General features: G+C 54.7%; 1 protein-coding gene across 3 annotated transcripts in view; it reads right to left on the bottom strand.

The window, feature by feature from the left end:
• Positions 1-518: 518 nt before the first annotated feature.
• TSPAN11 (tetraspanin 11) overlaps positions 519-27002 on the bottom strand; it is a 67123-nt gene continuing 40639 nt past the window's right edge. Inside the window, exons 4-8 of one of the 3 annotated variants that reach the window (XM_007968090.3) lie at positions 14385-14459; positions 13344-13448; positions 10312-10527; positions 9854-9940; positions 519-865 (exon numbers count right to left, since the gene is read on the bottom strand). In XM_007968090.3, coding sequence (XP_007966281.3) covers positions 806-865; positions 9854-9940; positions 10312-10527; positions 13344-13448; positions 14385-14459 — 543 coding nt within the window. In that variant the 3' untranslated portion in view covers positions 519-805. Of the gene's footprint in view, positions 866-9853; positions 9941-10311; positions 10528-12516; positions 13097-13343; positions 13449-14384; positions 14460-27002 lie in introns of those variants that run through there. The other 2 variants (XM_007968092.3, XM_007968095.3) reach the window with 2 other exon arrangements.

The following is a 27002-nucleotide window of genomic DNA, read 5'->3' as shown; positions in this document are numbered from 1 at the left end:
GAATCAGGCCTCGGAACAGGAGATCCCTGGGGGGCATATCACTAGAGGCCAGAGCTTGGGGCCATGGTCTCCCAGGGGGTTTCTCCCGGGAAGGCTGCTAGGCAGGTGCAGGGCTCTGCTCCTAGTGCAGCATGTGCTGGTGTGGCCACCTTACCCCCTGCTTCCTGCCAGGGCGGCTCTACCCAGCCTGTGGCTGCCCTACCCAGGCCTCCCCACTCCCAGGCCCTGCAGGAAGGAGTGAGGCCAGCAGGACATGGCTTTCCAGGTGAGGCAGTGTGGAGAGCGGGCAGGTCAAAGGGCAAGGTCTTCCGGAGGGGGGTGTGGGGGGGAGTCAGCCCTCCCTGCCCCACCCATGCATTTTTCAGAAACAACAAGGTCAGGGCTTCTGAGCTTGGGTGGGGGAAGCCCCTGCTGAATGCAGGAGTGCCAGGGTTCCTGGGTTTTCTGCCCATTGTTCCAGGTTCAGGGGTTGGGAGGGAGCAGAGAACCCAACTGCCACCATCCCGTAGTCCACGGGTGCCCCTGTGCCTGGTGAGGGGCTCTGGTTGTCTCCTGAAAGGATCATTTCCCTGCCCAGGATCTGGCCATGGGGGCTGAAAACGGAGGAGAGGGGGCCGAGGGTCCCTGCCTGGGTGGGCACAGTAGAAGCTATGGTCTCAGGCACTTGGTGGATTTGCAGGAGCTGGGCACAAAAGAGGGGGCATCTATGGTCCTAGTGGAGCTGGTGCTAACTCTGCAGGCCTTGCAGACGGCATGTGGCCACCTGTCGTCCTGAGGGGCAGTTGGAAGAGGAGGTGGTTGGCCGTTAGTAAAAATGCCGCTGGAGCCTCCGGTGCAAGCAGCAGGTGAGAACCATCCCGCAGATCTGCCAGGTGGAGAGAGCAGAGGAGCAAAGAGAAGTCAGAACTCATGGAAGCTGCTGGCCCCCAGGGCCCTGGAGCAGTGCTGCTCACTGGAATCCCCTGGGGCCTGGACAAAGGGCAGATTCCTGCTCAAAAGGTCAGGGTGGGGCCTGAGATTCTGCATTTCTGACAAGCTCCCAGGTGATGGCGGTGTGCATGGGGGAACCACATTCTGTCATCTACTATCCAAGAGCAGGGCTTTGCACACTTTAATGGGCATGAATCATCTGGGGACCTCCTTATTACAATTCTGCAGGCCTGGTGGCAGCCTGAGGGTCTGCATTCCTAGCAAGCTCCCAGTTGATGCTGCTGGTCTGTGGTCCTAGATCTCCAGAGACGGCCTGATTTAATTAGGCCCTGAGAGTAACATTTCCACTCCCTCACCAGAGCTGTCTGAAGTGGACTGTCTCTCTAGGAAAGAGTCTGCCTGCGTTTTGCTGTCCTTGGACTCCAGAGCAAAACTCAGGTCCATCTTCGATGCTCTGGCTGGTGTACAGGAACCATGGGGGAAACTGAGACTCTGGGAGGAGCCCGCTGAGCTGTCACCCTGTCAGTCAGCATAAAATGATAAGAGCCGGTGAGCTCACCCTGTCAATCAGTGTCGAATGCAGCACCAAGCCCAGGCCCCGGGAGTCCTGTCTGCCAGCCCTTCTGTCCGTATCCACAGGCTAAACAAGAAGGGGCTGGATCATCTGGTCCAAAGCAGACACAGGCCTGGGAGGATCACCCTGCACACCCCTTCTCACTTCTCCCACTTCCAGAATGCAGAGGAGCTTTATTCTCCCTCCTTGCTCTTCATGGCCCCCCTCTGCCTTCTTCCTCCTCTTCCTCTCCTCCCTCCCACCCAAGGACGCATTGAGGGTCATGTGATTATGATCCTGATAATGACGATGGCATGTTGTTGGATCTCGGCTGTCTGCACACAGGAGGGGGCACTGGACTACAGCAACCCCATGACTGTCCCATGGTACCTGGGGTGAAGGTGGCTCCCCTAAGTATTGAAACAGTGTCCTGACTTTGCTAGCAGCTGCTGCTGCCCTGACCTTGCTGGTGCAAACCTGGACGCAGGTGGAGCTCTATCCAGCGGGAGGAGAGCAGGCTGGTGGAGATGTGCGTGTCCCATACCCAGTCTCTGACAGGCTAGCTGGGGGAGGTAGTATGGAAGGGGTCCATCTCCTTCCCCTCCTTCCTCCTCTCCATCCCTCCCAACCTGGAGGACACTGTGGAGCCTGAACACTGCTTTCAGCCTGCAGACTTGGTGTTAATCCACCTGGGGCCTCAGGCTGAAAGGCGGCTTAGGAGGTTATCTCATTTCCCGCTAGCTTTACGCAGGCAGCTGTCATGCCGTTCCACCCATGCAGGTGTCCCTACCTCATGGTTTGATGATTTTCCTGTGGGGTTTTCTGGATCTTTCTTATCTGTGCTAAGAGGGAGGCCAGAAGGGAGCTGTTTGGCTGGCACGGGTTTGTGCTGGAAACCATGTCTGCATTGCCTGCAGTGTATGTCTCCTGCTGGGGGAGGGCTGGAGGGGCTGTGCTCCCGGGCAGACAGGGTCCTGCATGAGCTGGGTGTTCCCAGGGAGCCTCCCAGGACAGGCACAGTAAGGGGCAGAGGTGTGTGGGCCAGACTCTCATCACTGCATCCACATGCACACACACACATGTGCACACCACGCCGAAGCATCTGGAGGGGTACAGGATGCCACTCAGTCTGGTTCCTGAAAAAGGATTGCCATCTCCCTCCTGACAGAGGACACTAAGAAACCATCACGGGCCGGGCGCGGTGGCTCAAGCCTGTAATCCCAGCACTTTGGGAGGCCGAGACGGGCGGATCACAAGGTCAGGAGATCGAGACCATCCTGGCTATCACGGTGAAACCCCGTCTCTACTAAAAATACAAAAAAAAATTAGCCGGGCGCGGTGGTGGGCGCCTGTAGTCCCAGCTACTCGGGAGGCTGAGGCAGGAGAATGGCGTGAACCCGGGAGGCGGAGCTTGCAGTGAGCTGAGATCCGGCCACTGCACTCCAGCCTGGGCGGCAGAGCGAGACTCCTTCTCAAAAAAAAAAAAAAAAAGAAACCATCACGGATGGCTCCAGCAGCCAGCAGGGGGCACGCAGAGACAACACAGGGCCAGCTAACCGCAAGCGCTGGAAGTGGCAGATGGGGTCGGGCCCAGCTTGGACGCCCAGCCACACGGTGCCTGGTGCTGTCTTCTGGCAGCTGCCTGTGTGTGACACTTGGCCACACATGGGACATTTTTAACAGGGAGGCCGTCCTGCCTTCAGCTTCCTCTGAGGCTTCTGAGTCAGCACCTGGCTGTCAGCAGAGAGCATGAAGGAAGGGCCAGGGAGCGTCCAGGAAGTCATTCCAAAATGATCATTCGGTTTCCCTTTTAATGACCTGCAGATCCCAGTCTTGACTGTCTTGTGAGTTTTCTATGCTCTGAGACACGTTTGCATTTGCAAGGTGAGCATGTTGGAGGTGGGCTAGGTTCTACTCGAGGCTACACCAGTGGCCTGTGTCATCTTGGGTACAGTTACCTCCCTCTCTGAGCCTCAAATCCCCCTCTGCCAATAGGAAAATATCCAGTCTGTACACTGGTTTAGGGTCTTCCTTGGCAAGATTCTTTAAAAACTAGAATAACAGAAACCAACAGCACAACACCCAGTCCTTCCAACACCCCAATCCTTTGAGAGGCCAGGCAGGGTAAAGACCCCCGATCCCCCCCTGCAAGCCAGGGCTTTGCACATGCCATTCCCTCACCCTGGCTCTTTCCCCTCTATGGGGCTTCTTCAGGACTTAATGAGATATCACTTCCTCCAGGAAGCCTTCCCTGACCTCCCATGACTGGTTAGGGCCACTGATGTTTGCTTCCTAAACCCCAGGGCTCCTGCTAACACAGCACTTAGCACTGCACTGTGACTGCCACACACTTATCTGTCCCCTTCCTTCAAGTAAAATCTCCCTGGAAGAAGGGACGGTACCCTGCCTGCAATGGGGCCCAGGCACTGGGCACAGCTCCTGGCACACAGAAGCTCTGTTCCAAAGTAAACACAGCCTCCTCTGCTGGCTGCCTGGGCGGAGGCTCCTAGGACGCTGATGTGAGGAGGGCTGCAGGAAAAGGCCTGGGCTACTCTGACATTTTCAGTGAAATGTTCCCCAGCCAGAATATTCTAGAAATTAGCTTCTAAAATTACCTCAAAGTGGAGTGCCTCCAGAGTCTACCCACAAGAGGGGAAGCTGGTGCAGAGGAAGCAGGCCCATGAGCTGGAGACCTGGCCAGCTCTGCCACAGCGGCTGTCACCTTCAGCAGGTGACTTTCTGGTGAGGCTTGATGTCTTCACATGTGTATGAATGAGATGAGCCCAGGGACTCTGAACCCTAAATGCACGTTTGACCCAGCTGGGAGGCTTAAAAATACCTGTGCACAGACCCCAGCCCAGACAATCCAAGCCAGTCTGTGGAGAGGGGGCCAGAGCAATGTGTTTTGTTTGTTTTGTTTTGTTTTAGACCGAGTCTTGCTCTGTCACCCAGGCTGGAGTGTAGCGGCACAATCTTGGCTCACTGCAACCTCCGTCTCCCTGGTTCAAGGGATTCTCCTGCCTCAGCCTCCCGAGTAGCTGCGATTACAGGTGCATACCACCATGCCCAGCTAATTTTTTGTATTTTTTAGTAGAGACAGGGTTTCACCGTGTTAGCCAGGATGGTCTCGATCTCCTGACCTCGTGATCCGCCCGTCTCGGCCTCCCAAAGTGCTGGGATTACAGGCGTGAGCCACTGCGCCTGGCCGCAGCGGTATTTAAAAACCCGATTCTAGCATGCCACCAGGACCGGTGGCACTGGTCCAGGTAGTCTGTAAGGCCTTTCCAGGCAGAAGAGTCTGATCGGGGAGTATCTCAGCGCTGTGATGATCCTGTCCAGGTCTGAAACTGCCTCTGGTGTGCCGCTCCATGACTGACGTGGGTGAGAAGCCTGGGAGGTCCCTGCTGAGGGGATAGGTGCACTCCCAGAATACAGAACCTCAGCGTGGAGGGGCCTCTGCCCCTCCTCTCTGCAGGGGATCCTCCCTTCAGCATCCCTGCCCCCAGCCTCTGCCCTAACCTGCAGCCACAGGGAGTTCAGTACTCTGCAAGGGCCACTGTTTAGCAATTCAAATTGTTAAAAAGTTCTTGAATGTGTCTCCTTGAAACTAATTCCACCTACTGTTCCCCTTCTGCCCTCTGGAACCTCCCAGGAACAGTCCCTCCATTCCCCACATGACTGCCTTGGGCATTTCAAGACCACGAGGGTGCTGCGTCTGCTCCCCATCTCCTGACCTCTCACACACCTGACTTCCGGGCCCCACACACCCCTTGCCACTCCCTCTGCATCTGCCCACACAGTGGCATCACTAGAGCGCTTCACGAGTACACTGATGCCCCGGTGCCAGCCCCAGACCATTTTGTTTCATTTTGCTGCGGGTAGCCCAGGCCTGGGGTAGTCTTGTCTTGTTTTGTTTGAGACGGAGTGTGTCACCCTAGAGTGCAATGGCGCGATCTCGGCTCACCGCAACCTCCGCCTCCTGGGTTCAAGCATTTCTCCTGCCTCAGTCTCCCGATTAGCTGGGATTACAGGTGCCTGCCTCCACGCCCGGCTAATTTTTGCATTTTTACTAGAGATGGGGTTTCACCATGTTGGCCAGGATGGTCTTGATCTCTTGACTTTGTGATCCGCCCGCCTCAGCCTCCCAAAGTGCTGGGATGACAGGCCTGGGGTAGTTTTAAAGCTTGTCAGGTGATCCCAATGTGCAGCCGAGGTTGAGGTCCCTGCCTTGGGGGCTCTGTGGAGGTCTGCTCCTACCTGGAGGGTGGCCCGAGCTGGCACTGCCCACACCCCGGCTCTCTCCACGATTTGTACCAGTGCCGTTCCAGGCCACATCTTTGGGGGCAGCACCCTATCACGTAACTCAGGCAGATGCCCTCTCTCTGTTACAGGCTTAAATGCAAAACAAAACAAAGCTCAAGTGCAAGGACTTTAACTCTGTTAAGTGTTTCAGTCTTCATTTCAGCACATCTTCACATCCAACAAGCTCTTTTTTCAATACTAGCTTTATCATACAACAGACCGGAAACGCTAGGTAAATAGTTTAGCATGCTTCCTGGGTCTTTGTTGAGGTCACCAAGAAAAATGAAGAGACAGGTCTGAGGCTGAAGGGCCACAGCCCACTCCTGGAGACTTTCTGCCAAGCTGACGTGAACTCTCTCATCTCCCTCTCACAGCGTGGTCAGTCAGCCTGCCCTGATTTCTCCTGAGCATACAAGTGTCTGGTCCACATGTCCACAAGGCAACAAGTGATGCACTGCCAAATACCTGGCTGAAATCAAGGTGTGCTCCCTGCGTTAAATAAATATTCTGTTTAGTTTTCAGTGTTCACAAACTATCTGCTTTAACACTCCAGGTATTGCAGGACATCAGTCTCAAGGTCACTGGTTCCTAAGATGAGAACCTCACTGAAAAATCATAGAATGCTAGATCCAGAAGGTCCCACAAAACAGGCTAGACCCACAGCTTGCAAGCTGTATTGGAAACGCTTGCGTAGCTCAGGGCCACCAAGGGCTGTGAGGGGAGGTCCTGATGCTAGGCTTGTGTCTGCCTGGAACGGCTCCACCTCCTGTGGTTTATGTACTGGGCTCCTACATAAGATTTCCATTGAAAAGAGGATGCCGCTGCTTTGAAAAGGCTCACAAATATCCAATCTGTCCATTTTACAGGTAAGGACACTAAGGGTTCAGAGAGGGAATGAGATTTCCCTGAGGTCACACAGCAAGAGGTGGGGCTATGTTTAGAAATCAGGCCTTGTAACTCCCAAGCAAGATTTCTTGCAGTAGCTGGGAGCTGGGGAACATTATGACACCATGTTGGGGTGATATTTCCCGAGCCTTGGGGGGTCTTGGAAGTGCCAGGCTGGGCATGTAGGGGAGATAAATGCCTGGCGTCTGCTCACTGGGAGGGAAACTATGACCCTGGGGAAGAGACTGGTATGAGCCCTTTCTCAAGGCTTATGACCCACCTGGGACGTGAGCAGTGTAGTGCCCAGCGTCGGCTGGCAGAGGGAGCCCTAACCCGAGGCTTGGCTGCTGCAGGGCTGGCTCAGCGGGCCACAGCGGAGAAAACTGGGCAAGAGGTTGAGAGCCACCAAAAGCCATTCCACAGCAACGGCGAAGGAACACAGGCTGCGCAGTGGGGGTTGTGAGTGGGCAGGAGGCGTGGCAGGCCTGCAGGTCCACTGCTCAACAACCTGACCTTTTCAACATCAGACCTCCACCAGTATGGTCGACCTTGACGGCCGGCCCTGGGCATCCGCAGCCCCACTCCCTGCCCTCGGCCTCACTGACCTCGTCTGCAGCTTCTACAGGTTCTTGAGGCCAGAGAGGTGAGGAAGAAATAGACAGAGTGGCCCAGGCCTGGTCAGTGTCCACACAGAGCAGGACCCCTCAACACCTGGAGTTCACAGGTTTCTGGAAGGTTCAGCTGCTCTGTGCTGCTGAGCATCCCTTCCCCTGTTCCCACTGATGACTTCCCTGGGGTTCAGCACAGGGGACAGGAGGCCTGGGGAAGTGCAATAGAGGGGCAATGCTCATGCTACCTGGGCTCCCTGGCCCTGCAGCTGCGTGAGGATGACGAGGAGCAGGCTGGTCTGGCCAAGGAACAACAAGAGCTTTTTTTTGAGAGATGATGTGCTTATGCAGAAATCACAGAAATGATGGGTATCATTTATTGAACACCTGCTATCTGCTCAGCCATGAGCTGAGTGACTTACATGGATATCGCTAATTCCCACCACCAGACAGCAGATAAGGTATAACTAGCCCCATTTTACAAATGAGGCTCAGAGATGAAAGAACCGGCCCTAGGTCACACAGTTGTAGGTGGCAGAACCAAGATGGGTGTCCCTCCAGAGGCGACGGACCCTCCTCCCCGTGTGTGAGGCTGCAGCTAAGGCCCTCCAGGCCCACAGATGATGTGGGTAGGTGGCACCATGGTCTCCAAGGACCCTGCACTGGAAGTCTCTCCAAGCCAGTCAAGGCCACTGTCCCCTGCTCTCTTTCCCACAGACCTCTGTGTCATGGTAGGGAGTTCGGGAAAGCAAAGAACCAAAGCCAGGAGACCTGGGTGCTGGTTCAGGGTGTGAGGCCCTGGGTAACTCACCTCTCTGGGTCTCAACTTTCTGATCTGTAAAATGTGGAGAGCAGCTGGGTGCCATGGCTCATGCCTGTAATCCCAGCACTTTGGGAGACCAAGGCGGGCAGATCACCTGAGGTCAAGAGTTGGAGACCAGCCTGGCCAACATGATGAAACCTCAGCCTCTGCTAAAAATACAAAACTAGCCGGCATGGTGGCGTGCACCTGTAATCCCAGCTACTTGGGAGGCTGAGGCAGGAGAATCGCTTGAACCTGGGAGGTGGAGGTTGCAATGAGCTGAGATTGCACCACTGCACTCCAGCCTCGGTGACAGAGTGAGACTCTGTCGCAAAAAAACAAAAAACCAAAAAAACGAAGAACACTACTCCTTTTCTGGCCTGAGTCTCAGGCTGTTGTGTGGGTTCAATGAGAGGAAGTATCAGAAATCCTCTGAAGTCTACATAAAACTGCAGAAAGACAGTTTCCACTTCTGGAGGCCTTCCTATGTGCCAGGTACTTCGTAAGTGGGTCACAGGCATCGCCTCATTCAAGAGCTGGGGAAATGGTCCGCATTTTGCAGATGAAGAAGTCAATGGACAGGGAAGTTAAATAGCTCAAGGTTATCTAGGAGCAAAGCCAGGACTGGACCCGGGCCTTCTGAGACCAAAGCCTCTGTTCCTCCCCTTCTCTAGACGGTGCTTAACTGTGGAGTGGCAAGGGCTGCGCAGGACAGCAGCACTCCTAGAAGGACAGCCCGCACTCAGCTCCTGCTGAGCTGAAGCAGCCATGCACATGAGGTGGGGACTGCAGGGGCCCTTGCTGCTGAGGAGGCCTTCCTGGCTCCCCTCCTTCGGACCCTTGACTAGAGCAACCTGAGAGAGTCACCCTGACTTCCTGGGTAGCAGCTAGGGGAGAGGGTACAGGGAGAAATGGGAGCCAAGGACATTGCTCATCCTAAGAGAGACAGCTGGATGCGGCACACACACACACACACACACACGCACACACGCGCACACACACACACAGTCACCACCCTGGACACCAAAATCCATGGATGCTCAATTCCTGATATAAAATGGTGCAATATTTGCATATAACCTCTGCACATTCTCCCCTATATAATACCTGAACCTCATCTCTAGACTACTTATACTACCTCATACAGTGTAAATGCTATGTAAATAGTCGGTATATTGCATTACTCAGGGAATGGTGCCAAGGTTTGTTCAGTACAGATGCAATCATCCATTTTTTGGAATATTTTTGATCTACAGTTGGTTGAATTCATGGATGCAGAACCCATGGACATGGAGGACTGACTATACACACACAAACACACATGCACACACAAAGGAATGAATGCAGATACATGCACACTCACACACACATGCACAAGCACCCCTAAACACATATACGTGCATACAACCCCAACCCCATGGACCCAGAAGCATGCAGACACACGCCCACAGATGGCTTGCACACTCGCCCCTCCGTGCACACCCATGGGGTGCATGCACATACCTGAGCCCACACTCACACTCCTCCCAGGTCCCTGTTCCCGACAAGTTCATGTTGTCCCCCAGCTATTTTCCTTCATGTTCTCTGGGGGAGATACTGACTGTGGGATTCAGCCTTGGTTGCAGAGGGAGGGGGAGAGAAGAAGAGAGCGGAGTAGGGTGCGGGTGTGCAAAGGGTCAGTTATTTCAGCCCGGGTGGTTACTGAAGACCTGTGTCAATGCGAGACGGGTTCAGAGCCCTTCCACCCCCGCCCGTCCCTGCACTGCAACTCACCTGCAGGCAGGCCACCCCGATGCCCACAGCCCCCATGAGCAGCAGGTGGTCGGCCAGGAACTGCTCCAGCTTGGTGAGGCAGCCTCCCTGTAAGAGAAGGGCAGGTGACGCGGCCATGGCCCAGGAGCAGGAGCTGGTGGGGAGGGAGGGCGGGCGGTCACTGCCGCAGAGGCTGAGGACAAGCCAGAGGACTCACAGGCTGGACCCAGCCTTGAACTGCCCACAGGCTACTTGAGTGGACCCAGGGGCATCCGTGGTGTCCTAGACTCTCCGGTATGAGCTGCTTGTCCCAGGGCTTTGTAGAGACTCTGGAAAGCCCCAGGCACTGTGGGCTCGTGGCCAAGGAGCACATGTGTCCTGCTTTCCCACACCCACTTGCCTGATCCAGCCTTTCTGGGGCTCCTGAACGGCCAGGCCGGGGCCCTCTCCTCACCCCCACCCTGAGCTTGGGTGCTCACCTCCACCTTATAGATGTTGGAGGGGTGGACCCGCTGGCCGCAGCGCGTCACTGCTGTCTTGCAGCAGCTGTCGGGCACCCGGCGGCCCTCGGCCTCCCGCGACAGGATGTACGTGCTGTGCTGCCAGTCGGCTGAGCTGTTGCTTCCACAGCACTTGAACTGGAGGCAGAGGCAGAGGCAGAGGCTGGAGGTGAGAGGCCTGCGTAGGGTTCCAGGCTGCAGGACACATTATTCAAATACTAACCCAACCCCTACTTGTCTATCTGAACCATGGTTAGTTAGTATGTGTATAATGTGTTTTCCCTTCCCATGCTTTGAGAAGAGAGCTGGTCGCTCTAGGGCCCTTCTCAGACTCAGTGCTGAACTGCCTGCAGGACACCTGCTTCCCAACTTTTTAGCCACCCAAGTCCTTCAAGGAGGCTATGCTAGGTGTCTTGGGGGCAGGCCGGGTCTGCAAGGTGGGTCCCCAGAGAGTGAGGCTGTGGACCACTGGGTGGCGGAGCCCAGGGTGGGGACACAACCACAAGGCAGGGGAGTTTCCTGGTCATCCAGGGGTCAGGATGTGGGGACAGGGATCTAGCCTGGCCAGAGGCTCCCAGGCCCCCATTCAGGCTTTGAAGTCTCAGAGCCCCAGATCTGCTCATGGCACTAGGAGACTAGTGTCAACCAGAGGGGCTGTCATGAGTGCTAAGACCTGGGGTCATCTGCACCACCCCAGGGCAGGAAAGCGCCTACCCGGATATAAAATGATTCCAAGACAGCAGACACTGGTTGCTTCTCGCCTTTCCCAGTTATGGCACTGAGATTCAAAGTTCCCACACGGGACAGAGGACAGGGCTGCTGTGGGGCTGCTGCTGGTGTGTGTCTGGAGTTGGGGGGTGGAGGTACGTTTAGTCCAGCTACCAAGAGTTTGCTAGGCAGCTACTATGTGCCTGGAGTGAAGCAACCTGAGTAAGGCATGGGGCCTACCCTTGGGTAGCTTAGCATCCACTGTCCGTAGTAGGAGATGACAGAAGCTTGTGTGTGGCACAGAGGCTCTGTCCAGGGCCAGGAACAATCCACAGGGATGAAGAGGGGCCCCAGGAGTTGAGGAGAGCATGACAGCACACAGACAGAGCAGGGACCGGCACAGCGTGCAGGAGTCACGTGGGAACTGCACATTCCACGTGACTGCCTGTCTGTGCTGGTGCCACCTGATGGCTGTCATTTGTAAAATGCTGACAACAAAAGTACCTCCATGCCATGCTGTTGTGAGGACTGAAAGAGGTGATTCACATAAAGCACCTAGAAGAGAGCCCGGCGCTGAGTCAGCGGTGAAGGAGAGACACCTGCTTCCACCATCACGCTTGTGTGAATACAGCTTCGTGTGTCTCTGTCATTTACATCCACGTGGTGGTGGATGCTGACCTGGGTGCTGGCCCTGGCTCTGCAGCCACTGCTTTCTTGGGCTCAGTCTCCTGCCTGAGATGTAGCCTGGGGTTCTAAGTGTTCCCAGCTTATGTGAGGGCTGTGTCCGCACGCACAGCCACCCTGCAAGTCTTCGTCAGCGACACAGCCTTCGCTCTCAGCTGTGCCTTTCCTTATCTGCCCCTGGCCCTGACCTGCCGCTTCCACCCTCTTCACTTAAGCAAACCCTGCCTCTGCCCCATGAAGCCCTCCCTGCCTTGGCTGCTCTCTCTTCTGAGGCTCCTGCCTCTTCTGAAGGTGGCCCAGCCTTGCACTGCCTGCACATTGCCTGCTGTGTGTCCAGCTTCCCTGAGGGCAGGGATCCTGTCCTATTCCTCTTTGTCTAGCACAGTTCCTCACAGGTGAGGCCCAGTGAGTGGAGTGCACACTGAGTTTCGCACAGGGCTGGCCAGCAGTGTGTGCTGCCTCCTCCTGGTCCTGAGCTAAGCCCGTGGGGTGCCAGTGTGCCTGTGGGTGTGTACTTGTGTGTACATGCATGTCCCAGGCCACTACTTCAGAGAAGAGACTGCTCTCTGCAGCACCCAGTGGGAGCTGGTCCTGAGTCTTGGGGAAATGGGGAGGGGCCTTCCAGTTGATCCATGACGCCCCTGGGGCTCAGAGCTCCCCACATCTACTTCCTCTACTTGCCTGATGTTCCCCGGGGCCAAGAGCAAGGCCTCAGGTCCAGGGGATGGGGGTGGGGAGTGGGGTGGCAGAGAGAAAGGGGACCAGAGTGGGCAGGTGGGACTGCTTTGAATTTTCTGACATGGACACATTCGGATCCTAGAGCAGCGCTGTCCGGGAGAACTTTCTGCAATGAAGGCAGCGTCCTACATCTGTGCTGTCTGATCGGAGCTCACTAGACACATGGGCTAATGAACACGAAAAATGCAGTTGGTGTGACTAAGGAATTGAATGTTGTATTTAATTGAGCTGGTAATAGCCACATGTGGGTGGTGGCTGCCATACTGGACAGGACAGCTCTGAGGTCCATTTGCCCATCGTTTATGTCTGGTCAGGCCGGTGGGTGTCCCTGGAGGGATTTGCTGCATCTCTTCTTGGAAAGGAGAAACCCTTTCTGTCCCCCAGCATTCTGTCTGATGGCTCACACTGGAGGGTCCCTGTGGCAGCTTAACTGAAGTCTCTCTGCTGGTTACAGCTCAGTCTTACGGAGCCGCAGTAGCCAGCCCCCCGGGGAAGGAGGAAGGCAGCCCCGTGGATAGAAGCAGCCTGGACAGGAGCTTCCTGGGCTGGATCCTGGCAGGAGATGGAGTTCTCCTGGCACAGCCGGCTTCCTGGCCACAGAGGCCCCAGAACGGGAAGGCAGCAGGGGTGGGGCCTGGAGGAGGTGGTCGGAATAGGAGAGGAACCAGGCTTCAGCAGGTACTTTTCATGGCAGTGGGGACATCTACAGATGTGACCATGTTTAATGCTCATATGCCCTAAAGAGGCTTCATTTTAAGGATGTGACATCTGAAGCTCAGAGAGGGTAAGTAACCTGCCTAGGGTCACCCAGACAGGAAAGAACAGTTAGGGTTTGAACGCATGTGGGCCTGGCCTTCAAGGCCATATGGGGCATGGCTTACATCCTGCTGGAGCCGGTCTACTGAGGTGGTGATCTGCGTGGCTCCAGGCTGCCCGTAGTTCTCAGCCAGAGTCTTGTTCAAGTGCTGCTTCAGTTCATCACTCAGCTGAGGAGGGTAAGAGGGAAGGTGCCATCAGCAGGACCAGCCCCATCCCCGCCCTGGCATCAGGCCTACTCACAAGCCCCCCACCCCCCAGCTAATTCTAGAACACTGTGGACTGTGGATGGTGTGATGCAGAGGCTTCTCAGCAGTGTAAGGGACCATCAGCCAGAGACAGTGCAGAAGACAGCTATGGAGAGGAAGATACAAAAACTGGGCCCCCACTTAGGGCAGAGGTGGGATGGGCAGAGCTGAGAGAGGCTGGGGAGACAGCTCAGGTAAAGGGTCACATCCAGAAGCTGGTGGGAGGCGGTGGTGAGGCCAGACACAGGGTGCTTTGAAATGTCTGTTGATCTTAACTGTGATCATGAGGTGATATTGAAAGTATTTATAATTGTTACCCTCTGGGCATCGTATCAGCACTGGCTGGAAACAACCAGCAGGGTCGCACTGTCTCTACCAACCAAACATTACTCTGGTCATGACCTCAAATTCCCGATTCAGCGGGCTCAAGGGTGGGAGTGGATAGGACTGACTCTGGGACTCACTCCATCCTTTTTCAATCCAGGCAGGCAAGGCCTGATCCTGTTTCAGCGTCTGGCATGTGACCCTGGCCCAGGCCTTTTTTCTTGGATGTCTCTGACAGATGGATTCATCCTCTAGACCATCCTTGGAAGGGGAGAGGGATGACCCAGTGTCCCACGGGAAACCCCCGTCCCCAGCTCCCACATGGAAGACATCAGCATCCACACATGCAGCGCAGAATTGCTGGAGCCGGGACCAGCAGCTGGGATGCAGATGTGTAGGAGGATTGCCAGGGCCTGGGAAACAGGACCACCCCTGCGCCCGCCTCAGCTTCCCTCATCACAATGCAAACCTCCCTACCCACATTGCGTCTTCAGGGCACTGACAGAGGATGCAGGAGGAGGAAACGCCACTCACCCTCTGGTAATACACATGGGCCAGGACTCCCGCCACCAGCTCAACCAGGAAGATGACGAGCAACAGGCAGAAATACTAGGAGCAAGGAGAGAGGACGGTCACCACTGGGATCAGGATGCTGCTATCACAAATGTTCCCCCACAGTGGTGGGGGTGGTAGAGATACCTGCTGGGACCCCTATCATCCAGACCATCTTCCTCCTGGATGTACCAGTCTCACTGGCTGCCAGTACCAAGTTCCCCACTTACTCCTTCCCTCCTTGGTCTGCTGACAATTCAGTAATGCATCTACCCATCCAATATGTATTAAATACCTGCTATATGCCAGATGCCAGGTAGCGTAAGACAACTATTACTCTCAAAGTTATTGATGGTGGGAAGACAGATGAGTGACTGCAATGCTGTGTTATAAATGTAACTATGGGGTAAGCTCTAGAAATGGTGGGAGGCTCCTGGTAGGGTGGGGCAGTCAGAGAAGGCTTCCTGGAGGTGGTGACACCTAAGTAACATCTTTAAGGACTGAATAGGCATTTGCTAAGTGAAGGAGGGAAGCACATTCCAGAAAGAGGGGAGAACAAGTGAAAAGCCATGGGGCATTTGTGTTCAGGGAGTGGACAGTACCCTTGTAGTTGGAGTGCAGGGACCAGGGTGGACTGTGACAACCAAGGCTCAGGAAAAACCAAATCAGAGATCCAGGGGAAGGTAATTCCTGTGCTGTCTTTCAGCCCTGATGCCCATTTCCTGTTCTTCATGGCCCTGCAGGGGTTCTCATTCCCCTCACCACTGCTCTTCCCACCTCCCAGGCCTGTTGCTGCTGCTGGCTTCCCAGTCCTGCACTCAGTGGGACCTGTAGAAGGACATGGGTGCTGCTTCCTTCTCACTCCCACCTGGCTTGCACAGTCAGGGGGAGCTCCTGAGACCCTGCTCGACCAATTCTGCTTGCAGGAGCCAACAGGCCTAGAAGGCATGTTGGGCTTCCCTCTCTCCCAACCCTGGAGGAGCGGGGAGAGGGGGGATGAAGCTGGCTACAGGCAGCCATGGAGCTCCCAGGCAGGGACAAGGGAAGAGAAGAGAGGAGAAGAGAGAGGGAGAGAGGGGGAGAGAAGGGGAGAGAGAGGGAGAGAGGGGGGAGAGAAGGGGAGAGAGGGGGAGAGAGAGGGAGAGAGGGGGAGAGAAGGGGAGAGAGGGGGAGAGAGGGGGAGAGAGGGGGAGAGAGGGGGAGAGAGGGGGAGAGAGGGGGAGAGAGGGGGAGAGAGGGGGAGAGAGGGGGAGAGAGGGGGAGAGAGGGGAAATACTAAGGATCAAAACCGGCCCCACTGTGGGGAAGCTCAGCTCGACTCAAGAGCACCTCCCACCTGGGCTGCCCCCAGGCACTCCCCGCCCACCTGGCCACAGCAGGGCAGCTGCCCATGGTCACTGGGATGGCTGGATTCTAGGGAAGGCCCAGCCTGTGGGTGAGACTGAAACTCTAGGCTTCACCCAGCAGGGAAAGGAGTGTGAGCAGGAGGTACATGGTGGTGGGTGGTGGTGGGGGATGCCCAGGACAGACAGGGCATTTCAGAGGCAATGCTAATCCATGGGCCCATGGGACTCGCCCAACCATCTCCTGTACCACTCAGCAGGGAGCCTGGCATGGGCAGGGATTAAGGAATATAGGAGAAGGGCCATTTCTTTTCACAGGGAAAGAACTGTGGTCCAAGAGCAGGGCTTCCTTTCAAATGAAGTGTGTTACCCACCTCCTCATTGCAATTTTACTGTGTCCTATAGTCTCCCAGTATCAGGGACACAGGGAAAGTTTCCAGTTTCAGAATAACAGTGTCAGGCCTAGCCCTATCATTTGTGGGGCCTGAGGCCAAGAGCACAAATGCAAGGTCCCGGCCCCTTCCTTTCCTGCCCCAGGCTCTTCGCCGCACCAGGAACCACCTCCAGCTCTGTCTGCCCCTCCCCCAGGGTCAGATGCCCCTTGGCAGGGGGTGTGGAGAGGGCTGTGTGTGGTGCAGGCTAGAGGCACACATGCCAGGGGTCTAGTCAGCCTCAGGACATGCTTGCAGGTGCTGCGTGCAGGTTGTCTGGACAGAGGATTCACACTCCTGGGTCCCTAGGAGGAAGTCAGGGAGTGGTGGGAGGGAGTTGCAGATTCCACAAGGACACATTCCCTCCACCCTACGGACCTGCCCCTGCCTGGGGAGGAGTGTGGATGAAGAGAGCCGCAGGCCCAAGCCTGGGTCTACCTGTACTCAGTGGGATGCAGGGTAAGCTGCGGCAGGAGGCTGAAGAGAGGGTCTGTGGATGGTCCTCCTGCTTGAGGAGCCTCTGAGAAGTAGGGCCCAAACACCGAGGAAGGCTGGGGGAAAGTCAGTGAACGTGGGTTGGGTTCAGGCTCCACCACATGCCGGCTCTAGCTGGATGGCTGCTAGTACTTTGGTGCAAATTAGAAAAACGTGGCTCAGGAAGAGTTGTATGGGCCGGATTTCAGCCTTCTTTGGTCCCCTCGTGTAGGACGCAAACTTTAGGTTCAACAAGGACCCAATGAGAGGGGAAATGTACTTTCCAGTGATCTGACCTGCCTCCTGCCCTCGCAGAGCTCCAGGTCCCACAGCATGAGGGATGCGGTCCTTGTCAGCCAGTGGGAGGCGCAGCCAGCCCATGCCAGAGTGTGGTCCCCCAGGGAGCCGCCCAGTCCATCAGACAGAGCATGGCTACACATTCACCCTCACCCTACCCAGGGTGAGGCATCCTTGTTTCTGAGCCTCCTTGACTCAGGGGCTCTCCCCTGCCATACGCTGCGGGGCCCTGCGGCTCCTCTGACATGCGCGCCCTTCCTGCCTGCTCCAAACTTCCCTCCACCACCCCCAGCTATGGTGCTGAGGCCGGCTCCCTCCCGCTGCACAGGACCTGAAGGCACCGATGCCAGGCGTTCCCAGAGACCTCCGGGACATGGGAGGAAGAGGTGATGGAGTGTCCCTAACTGACAGGAGCACCCAGGCTGCTGGCAGCTAGGAGAGCCACATGCTGGCATCTCTCCACCTTCCTTCTCCCCATCGCCACTGTGGGCCGTGAGTCACGTCCACAGGATACTCCTGGATAGCTGGCAGTGTCATGCCGCTTCTCAGGAGAAGCCACTGCCCCAGTTCCTACTGAAGACAGGGTGGCAAACAGGGAGGATGGGGAGGTAGAGATACCGAACCTCACCCCTTGGTTTAGCGGCTGGCTAAATTGGTACATCCTACCCCTGTGCATCCTATCTGCACAGGCTGGTTCAGAGGCATCAAACAGGCTATCTGACCTGCTGGAGTGACCTCCTCCAAGAGGAGGGGGAGCGCTTGGCAGGGGCAGTGGTGTGTGGGGATAGCCTTCTCAAGCTCCAGTGTGTAAAGATGCCTGAAAGGGGAGTGAAGGCCTGGCCTGGGGCTTCGAGGGGACTGAGGCCGGGTGCTGGTGGGCACAGGCACTGGCTCCAGGCAGCAGCTTCCACAGCAGGGAGGCTGCAGGTGTGACCCACCAGGTGTGTGGTCCACCAGGCCCAGGAGCAGGCAAAGGGTCCCTCATCAGCTACAGCTTCAGCCGGGTGAGGTCATGGGCTCTGACAGAGCCGTCACCTGTGCCCCTGCACCCTGCACCTTACCCAGCCTTTCCTAACTCCCTGGGTCCGGCGGGATCATCTCAGGGCCCCTGCGGCACACACTGGCTCTGTGTGCAAAGCTGAGAAGTGTTCCTGGTGTTGCTGCACACAGGCCAAGTGTCCAGCCTTCGGGCCTTTGCCCTGCCTGTCCCCCTGCCGAATGCTGGCGCCTATCTCTCCTTCCACACCTGGCTCGGCTCAGTCATGGCTCCACGAGGCCATCCCTGGGATCCCTGGGCGGGAGCAACTGCCACTCCCCACCCTCTGAATGCCTGCAGCACGTCATCTGCTCTCTCCTGACACCTGCACTCTCTGCTTTGCCTGTCTCTCCTCTGCCGGACTGGGCTTCACCACTGTGTCCCTCCCCTGCCTGCTATGTGGTTCCTCAGTGTAGGTCATCACTGGATGAGTGACACAGCTTTACCCATTGCTCTGTAGCACTGCTCTTGCTTCAGGTGTTACCACTCTGTCCCCTAGAACGACTGTGAGCTTTGGAGAAACAGGGACCACATCTGAGGTTGCTTCTGGCTCCTCCACAGTGCCTGGTATGGTGCTGGGTCTAGACACACACTTAGCAGACATCCCCTGATTAAGATGCAGGAGTGCATTTTCAAATAAAGTACACCTCTGAGACAGCAGAAACTGGCTGGAGCATACCAGCCCCATGCTGGGGGCAGTAGCTTAATCTTTTTCTGATCTGAGAGTAGCATAGCAGTTACCTTAGTTAAATTTACACCAGTGGTTCTCAACCTGGCACAATTTTGCACCCAGTGGGTATTTGGCAAAAGGAGTATCTAGAGGATCGAGGCCCAGACGCTAAGCATCCCATTGGGTGCAGGGCAGTCTCCTGCAGTGCAAAATTATCTGGCCCAAAATGCCAGCAGTGCCGAGGTGGCAAAACCCTGGGTCACACATTTACCTTCAGGTTCTCAGGCTGATGCTGGGACTTGATTCGCTTATGTGTCCCTATGCACTGTGGGAGCCACAAAAATAAGATCCAAGGAATGTTAGCTAGCTCCCCAGCAGCTGGAAACGGAACATGGACAGAAGCATGTGCAGCACTGTACCCGCCTGGGAGGGCGCCTCTGCGGTAGGAGGCTGCTCGCCTTGACAAAAGGATCAGGGAAGGCTATATTGCTTCAGCTCACGATCCTGATGGGACCCTGGGGGCTGGAATTCCACGAGGGAATTCCATGAGGCCAGGTACAACCCGAGAGCTCTCAATGTTTCCTTGGGGATCATCTGTTTTCTGAAGCAGCCATGGATTCCTTCATTTGCTTCAGTGAGCTGGGGAGGGGTGTGACGCCATAAGGTTTGTGTTAGGGGTTGACTCTAGGAAGCATCAAGAAGGTTCTGGAAACACCTTTAGCCTTCTTTAAGTTGGGTTTGGTATTGCTTTTTGAATTATTATACAAAAGTCAGTAATAAGAAATTCTCAGCCCATATTTCCATGTAGTTAGAATTCACTGGACCTCATGGTGTCCTGCTTTTCCTAGCTCACTGTGCCAGGGAGGGCCCCCGCTCCACCAATAAAGCCCAGAATTCTCTGCAGGGAGCCCCCAGAAGCACTGGCCCATGGCTTAGGAGGCAATACCCCAACTCAGGGCGGGCTGGCCTTGCTTCTCAAAACTTGGTAGAGCAGCAGAGGGCAGGCAGGTTTTCTGTAGTGGGAGCAATAGACAGGCATCCCTTCCAGCAAAAGAAAAAAAAAAAAACCCTTCCTTGGCAGAGGCAGTGCCTTACTCATCTGCACAGCCCTGGAGTACCAAGCCTAGCTTGGCACATGGTTCCCACATGTAACAGTAACAGCCCACATGTACAAGCTCTCCCAGGTGCCAGCCCCCTCCTTATAAGCACATTGCATGGCATCTCCTGTCCACCCTTGGAGATGAGTACTAAGCATTGCTCATCACATTGCCACGTGGGCACGAGCATCAGCCTTACTTTATAGGTGAGGACAGGAGCTTGGAGACGCTAAGTAGCTTGCTGGAGGTCACTTAGCAAGTACATGGTGAGTGAGGAACAGAACCCAGGAGTTCCAGCTGCAGAACCTGTGCTAGGACCTGTCCCCACTAAATGGGGGAGGGATGGACGGATGAGCTCCCTGGGCTCACTCAGGGTGGATTCAGCACTTTAGGGCAGGTATGGTTCAGGTGAACACAGGGGTGTCAGTGCTCCACAAGGGACAGAGTGTCAGGAGAGGTGACGAATGAGTAGGTGAAGATGGAGAGAATAGAGGGAAGCCCAGGGAAGCCCTCCCTGCACCAGTGGTGCAGGCAAGAGGTAATCCAGGTCCCCCGCCCCGCCCCGGGCAGCTGGCCTTCCTTTTTGCCAAGAATGGCACAAGAGCAGCTTTCACCTGCTCCTCAACCCCTTGGCTCATCCTGGGTTCATGGCCATGGATTCTAATGCCTGTCTCTGCCCCCTCCACCCTTCACTTTATTCAGCCCAGCCCGCTCTCACCTCAGAAGCTAGTCACTGTTGTACAAACCTGAGAAACACTCCTGTGCGTGCACACAGAGCCGTACACAGTGAAGCCTCCAGCCTCTGCGCCTTTTGCTCTCGCTGTTCCTCCTGCCCAGAATTCCCTGCCCCGACCCCATCTGTGTTCTATTTATTGGCTGCTCAGCCACCAACACTCTCAGCTCAGGCACAGCCTCCATGAAGCCTCCCTGAGCCAGAAGTTTCTGAGCCATGGTCTCACTGTTAGCACCCTTGTTTCTGAGCCTCCCTGACTCTGGGGCCTCCCTGCTTGTCTCGCTCCCTGGGACTGTGTACACGCTGATCCCTGCTTGCCCTCCTGGCTCTGATCTTTACCTGGTTCTGCCTTCGTGGTCCCTGTGCCCTTGGTATGACCTGAACCTACCCCACTGACCTCCAGCTCCACTCTGGTTTCTGTGACTGGTCTGCCCCTGCAGATCCAGGGCTGCCGGTCCTTCCAAAAGTGACCACCTATGGTCTAATGGAAACAGATAACGAGAATTCCAAAGAAAGCTCCTGTAGCATCTGCCCCAGAGCCCTCCATAAGAACAATCCCATTTCAAAATATGCCAAACGAGAGCAGTGTGTTAAGCATAGAATGGGATCCAAACATTCATCTTTCCCCATATAGCAAAGTGATTTTATTTCCAATTAATTCTTTAATGCAATAGTTTAAACTAGAAGCAAAACTGGATATTTTCTAAAACTATAGATCCAAAGTGAAGCATAGCACTCTCTGAACCAAACTAATGTTTTCTTTTTGTTTGTTTGTTTTGTTTTTTTAATACAAGGCCTTGCAGGAAATATGCAGAAATATTTCACTGTGACATTAAGGTGAGTAATTAGAATTGAGTCCTTTTTATTTTATTTTTTTGAGATAGGGTCTTGCTTTGCCACCCTGGCTGGAGTACAGTGGTACAATCATGGCTCACTGCAGCCTCGAACTCTTGGGTTCAAGTGATCCTCCCACCTCAGCCTCCTAAGTAGTTGGGACTACAGGTGCATACCACCATGCCTGGCTAATTAAATTTATGTATTTATTTATTTGTAGAGATGGTGTCTCACTACATTTCCCAGGCTGGTCACGAACTCCTGGCCTCAAGCAATCCTCCCAGCTTGGCCTCCCAGAATGCTGGGATTACAGGCCTGAGCCACCATGCCCTGCCAGAAATTGAAGGCTGGACTTACATTGCCTGGGGCAAGCTGAGCCCCAGATAGAGATTTTGGGGCAGATTCACTGGTGCATAAGAGACAGGGCAGCTCAGCATCAGCTGGTGCCATCTTTGAGGTAAGTTTGAAGAACTTTATGAAACTGGAGTTTCGAAATTTCTCCATTGGATTGATTCTACCACAAAGAAGGGAGCTTCACTGAAGCATTCCTCATCTGTGTCTCCACCCATTCTGCATAATTAGAGATAGTCGGGGTTTGTGAAGCTTCCTGCCACGCCACATCCAGTCAAGGCAGTCCAGGCAGGTTGGGATGAGAGGGAGGTACTAGCCTATTCTCAGAACAGTGCAGCAACAGCCAAAGAAAACCCAAGACCTTGCCAAGGTTAAGTTGCAGGGAGGAGAGCCCAGCCCGAGGCTCCCAGCTGGCTGTGTGTGTGAGAGGATTACAGAGGGAGCCGGAGGGAGGGTCAGGGAGGGAGGGTCACTCCCGCCAAACAGGAAAAGTGAAGCCAGCTTTTTCAGTGGCAACGGCCTCAGGGTGAATTATTTTCTGGCAATTAACCATTAACTGCAGTCGGCTCAGAGGTGCAGCTGCCAGGCCCATTTGTGCAGAAAAGAGAGGATGTAGATTTGGGAGCCTTCAGTCATTCCTGTAACCAAGGGTCACTCTTAGAAAGATGGAGGTAACCTCTACCCGTCCTGGCCCCAGCCCAGGGCTCAACGCCTGGGTCGTCCAGCTGCAACCACGCCAAAGGTTGGGATTCAGCCATTCCACCTGGAAGCGGCTCTACAGTGAGGGCTCAAGAATGTGCTCTGGCCAATGTGTGATACTGACATGTGGTTCTGGGAGCAGAAAGGGGGGCTAGAGCTAGGGTGCAGAAAACCGGTGGACACAGTAAGTGCATGCTGGAAGAGGCAGGGAGGGACAAAACTGGGTCTCGGGGAGGCAGCAAGTCTTCCAGAGGCACATCAAGAAAATGTGGCTGAGGCCCTTCAATGTTCCGGCCCAAATGTTGGGGGTCTAAGGAGATCACACTGTGTGTGTTCCAGGGGGTGGTGAGGGTCATGGAAGGAGAACACAGTTTCAGAACTCCAGGCCAAAGACAGGCGTTTACTAGGATTCAAGCTGGGACGACTGAGAGCCCAGTCTGAACAGGCTGAGTGACAGTGGCCCCGCAGATTGGGCATTAGGCCCTGGTCAGCTGGCTGGGGTGATGAGGGCCAGTCCCCCTATAGGCAGACACGGCGCAGGGAACTCAGAGGATGCTGGTGTTCAGTGGATTCAGGCATGAGGAAAGTGACCAATTGCTACTCTCTCCCAGTGCCCTGGAAGTACCCAGACTTTCCCATTGGCTGTCTTCTTGGAGGCTGTGGGAGAGACAGTACAGCCTGAAGGCACCTGTGCAAGGAAGGAGCAAGGGTAGGACAAAGAGCAGTGGCAGGGACCCCGGGACAGGGCTGGTGATGGGTCCCGAGCAGTGGTAATTAATTCTAGGACAGGACTGGCTATGGGTGGAAAGGGAAGGCTCCCAAGAACGAGGAGACACCAGGCTCCATGGAACAGGGCAGCCTGGAAGTTAGGGAAAGCCCAGAGAGGTCAGAGCCTCTGACCAAATCCAACACAAATTTAAACTGCCTGCATGGTTCTTTGCCTTTTAATACAGGCGCCTCGTGCTCCTCACTAGACTCTAAGCCTAGAACTAAGTCAGGGTCCCTTTTTCCTTCCTCCCCTTTTCACCCTGCCTTGGGGCCAGGAGAGCAGGACTTGCCAGGAATGTGCTGGAAATGCTTGTTGCTATTGATGAATTAGGCAGTCCCATCCATGCAATATGGAGCATCCATTGCAGAAAACTGGAGGGAGGCGGTGGTGGAAGCTAATTGGCCGTAGAACCACCCCTTCGAGACAATGCTCCTGGACTGTGGTGATCAGATACACCTGCTGCACCCCGAAAAGGGTGGATGTCAACACAGATCCTATGGGTCTCTTGAGCGGCCTGCTCTTGGGGATGTTTGCATCCTGCTTCCCAAGGATCCTTCAGGGTTCTGAGGCCACCTGGTCCATTCCCCTGCCTGCATTGCAGAAGCCACGCTGGATCAGGAAAGGCTCATGCTGGAGAGCGGTCGGGGTTCCCCAAGCCCTGGCTATAGAATGCTCCCTTTGGAGCATGGTGGGGTCAGCGGACTCAAAGGTTAAAGAGCCACCAAACAGATGAGGCAAGGCCCACTCTGGAGCTGGGTGGTTGGTGGAGCAACATAACAGCACATGTAGGTAAGAAACGAGCCAGGGAGGACACAGTCCAGTTCCCAGGCATGGGGACCCAGGCTCTCCTCACCCTGAACTTCCCATCAGCACCAGCTACTTCAGAGGATGTGGCCCAGCTCAGGCTGCAGGGCCCTGGGAGCCATGGCCCTCAGAATAACTCTTATTTATTTAGGTTCTTCTTAAGGGAGCTTGGTCATGGTTATGGCAATAGTGATGTGGATGTTCATTAGAGCCACATTTTTACTGTCTTTTTATAATGTGGTGATTCACTTCCTAAGACCTGAAAATACTTCTTCATTAACCTCACACGTCATCCTGTATAAAATGGCAACACAAGGAGGCAGGCAGAAGCTGAGTGACTTACCCGAGATCCCAGAGCAAGCTGGGCAAGGTACACGGAAACCAGCTTTTGAACCCGAGCCCATATATTTTCACCTCTGATTGTGGACTTTAGTGCCCTGGTTGACCAAGTCTTGGCCTATTTGATGGAGGTGTGGCAATTCTGGATCCTCTTGTTTTCAGAAATTGGTTTTTAGAACTTCTTACTTTTTAAATCCATCCCCCAAACAGAAAAGAACGCCCAATAAAGACCCAGTTTAGTTTGAATCATCCACCATGATCTTCATTTGGCTTAAAACATAGAAGTTTTCAGAGCCTCCATTCAAAACTCTAAAAATATCCCTCTCTTTTGATCTAGGTGGCCTCTGTCCTGGTCTTTGGCCCCAGGCTCAGACGGCCTGAATGATCTCTCTCATGCAGTCTTTGCTAAAAATGATCGGGTGTGAATAATTGAAGCCCCACTCCTGTTCCTGCTCGGCAGATTTCCGGTGCCAAGCTGATCATCATTTCAGCACTGGCAGAGATGTGCTATTTCTGTCCCTGACAGCCACTTCCTTCTTGGGAAAGTGACCGTGAGGGGCTACAGGTGAGCGAGGAGAAAGGGCTGTGCCAGGACGGACTTCGTGCCTGTGTGGAAGCTGGATGGTCTCCCTCTGGGTCACTCCTTGGGAACTTCTCCCACGCTCCTCCCGATCCAAGGTAGACGCATGTCATTCAGATGCCTGGGCTTCCATCTTTCCCTCTCCTCCTCAGGGACCACTTTGTCTAGTGATAGACTCGCTGCCCTTCTCCTTTGGAGCTTCCCTCACCTGTCGGCTGATTCAAGATTTCACATGGAAGTGAGACACGGAGGGGACAAAATGAAATGGAACCAGAAAGGAACTGCTGAGAGGCATGGAGCACTTTTACACTGCCTTAACCACACCACGTGACTCTAAACAGGAGGCTGTTTAGATTCCTACTGTTTAAAATTCCTACTTGTGTTAGCCCAAGAAAGGTTGTACAGCCACCTTCTTGGTTTAAACAATCAAGTGCTCGATGTTTCAGGGGCTGTTGGGCCAGGATGTGAATTACTCAGGATCCCCAGCTTTACCTCTTGCTCTGTCCTTGGGCCAGTTCTGTCACTGGTTCTTTCAGAGGAGTAGACAAAGCAAAGAAAGCTTTCTAGGCCATGGAGTTTGCTGTTTGCTATTGCCCTGGCAGAGATGCCTGTCTCCACAGTCCTGCATTGGTGGCTGAGTGCATGTGTGCATGCATATGCATGTGTGTGTGTGCATGCACACTTTTTTCTGACCTCAGTTTCAAGCTTTTGCCTCCCTGATGTGTCTGTTTAGTGACTTGGACCAGAGAGATCGTCAGTACTGTGTGGGATGGGAGTGAATGCAGACAAGTCTCTACAGAAGAGGGTAAAGTGGAGCTGAGAAGAAGCAGGGAATCTTGCACCAGCCTGTCCAACGGCTGCTGTGCCCCTCCCTGTCTCAAGCCCCAGAGGGATAAGGCTCACTTTGTTGACTCCCTGAAGTGCAGAAGGGTAGGGCAAGAGGTGCCCAGCGAGTCTTTAGGCAAACACAAGGCCCTGACCTTTACTGACTCTCCACATCTCTCCTGCATGGCCCAGGCACAGGGCTTGGTTCCCTCTGGGCAGGCCGTCTAGATTAAGTTACAGCTAGGTTGAGATGCAGAGGCTGAAGACATTCATTCTTCATGGATCAGCCTGGATGACTGGACAGATCTCATGAATGGATGGTGTGAGAGGAAGTGTGGAATGGGAGGCTGTGATCAGTGGCTTGGAGAGCACAGCGTGGTCAGGTGCTAAAGCTTAGGCTTCCCTTCTGGCCTTTGAGATGGCCAAGGAGAAGAGCTCCTATGATTACACTATTCTCCAAAAACTCCAATAATTCTGAGTGTCTCCCACTAATGCCTGGGTGACCCACACACTCACCCAGCCACTGTCGTTCAGCCTGTAACCTTTGGATGGAGCACTGGACTCTGTGACCCTCAGGGTCCCTTCTAAACTGAATATGCTCTGACCCAGGTGTGCTGTTCTTTCCTTACTATAATGGGAGCAAGGAGGCACTGAGATACCTGAGGCTTCTGGGGTCCCCCCACCATACCCCCATATCTTGCCCTAGGGTTCTGGGCTAGGTGCTGCAAGGAGCCCTCCCTTGTTACCAACCAGATCTCTGAAAGCCACTGTTCCATGAAGACCTCTCCAGAGATGGAGGGCAGGGTGTGCCCTGCACACATCCTCCCCCTTGGCCTCTGGTCCCTCTGCCTCCCATCAGGCTTGTCCTCCCCAGGGAAGCAGACTCTTAGAGGTGATTCCAACAGATTGTAATGCACAGTCCAGCTCCAGGCATTACTTGCTCCACATCTCAGCCCAGTTTCGTCATCTGGAAGATGGGAGTGAATATGACCTCTTTGGATGCAGAAGAGTGAGGTGGGTGACAGCGTGGGCTTGGAGGCAGACCACATGCCGCTCACCAGCAGTGTGTATCATGCATTTTAAAACTTGGCATTTCTTCTGCCTCCATATCCCTACATGCGGGCTGTGCGCACCTGCTGGGGTGAGCAGATACACCAGTGTGATAGGGCGGGCCCTGCTACACGTTCCCCTGCTACCCTCCCCTGACTGTGATCTAGTGATATTCAAATGCACCAATGGAATCCCCTCCTGCCTTTTCTGATGGTGCCATCCTGACCCCCAGTGAAAGGGTCTCACTCACTGTCTGTTCCCTGCCTGC

The sequence above is a fragment of the Chlorocebus sabaeus genome, chromosome 11 (assembly GCF_047675955.1).
Source record: "Chlorocebus sabaeus isolate Y175 chromosome 11, mChlSab1.0.hap1, whole genome shotgun sequence".
Classification (NCBI taxonomy): domain Eukaryota; kingdom Metazoa; phylum Chordata; class Mammalia; order Primates; family Cercopithecidae; genus Chlorocebus; species Chlorocebus sabaeus.
The sequence above is the reverse complement of the archived record's forward strand: the minus strand, read 5'-3'. Positions and strand labels throughout refer to the sequence as shown.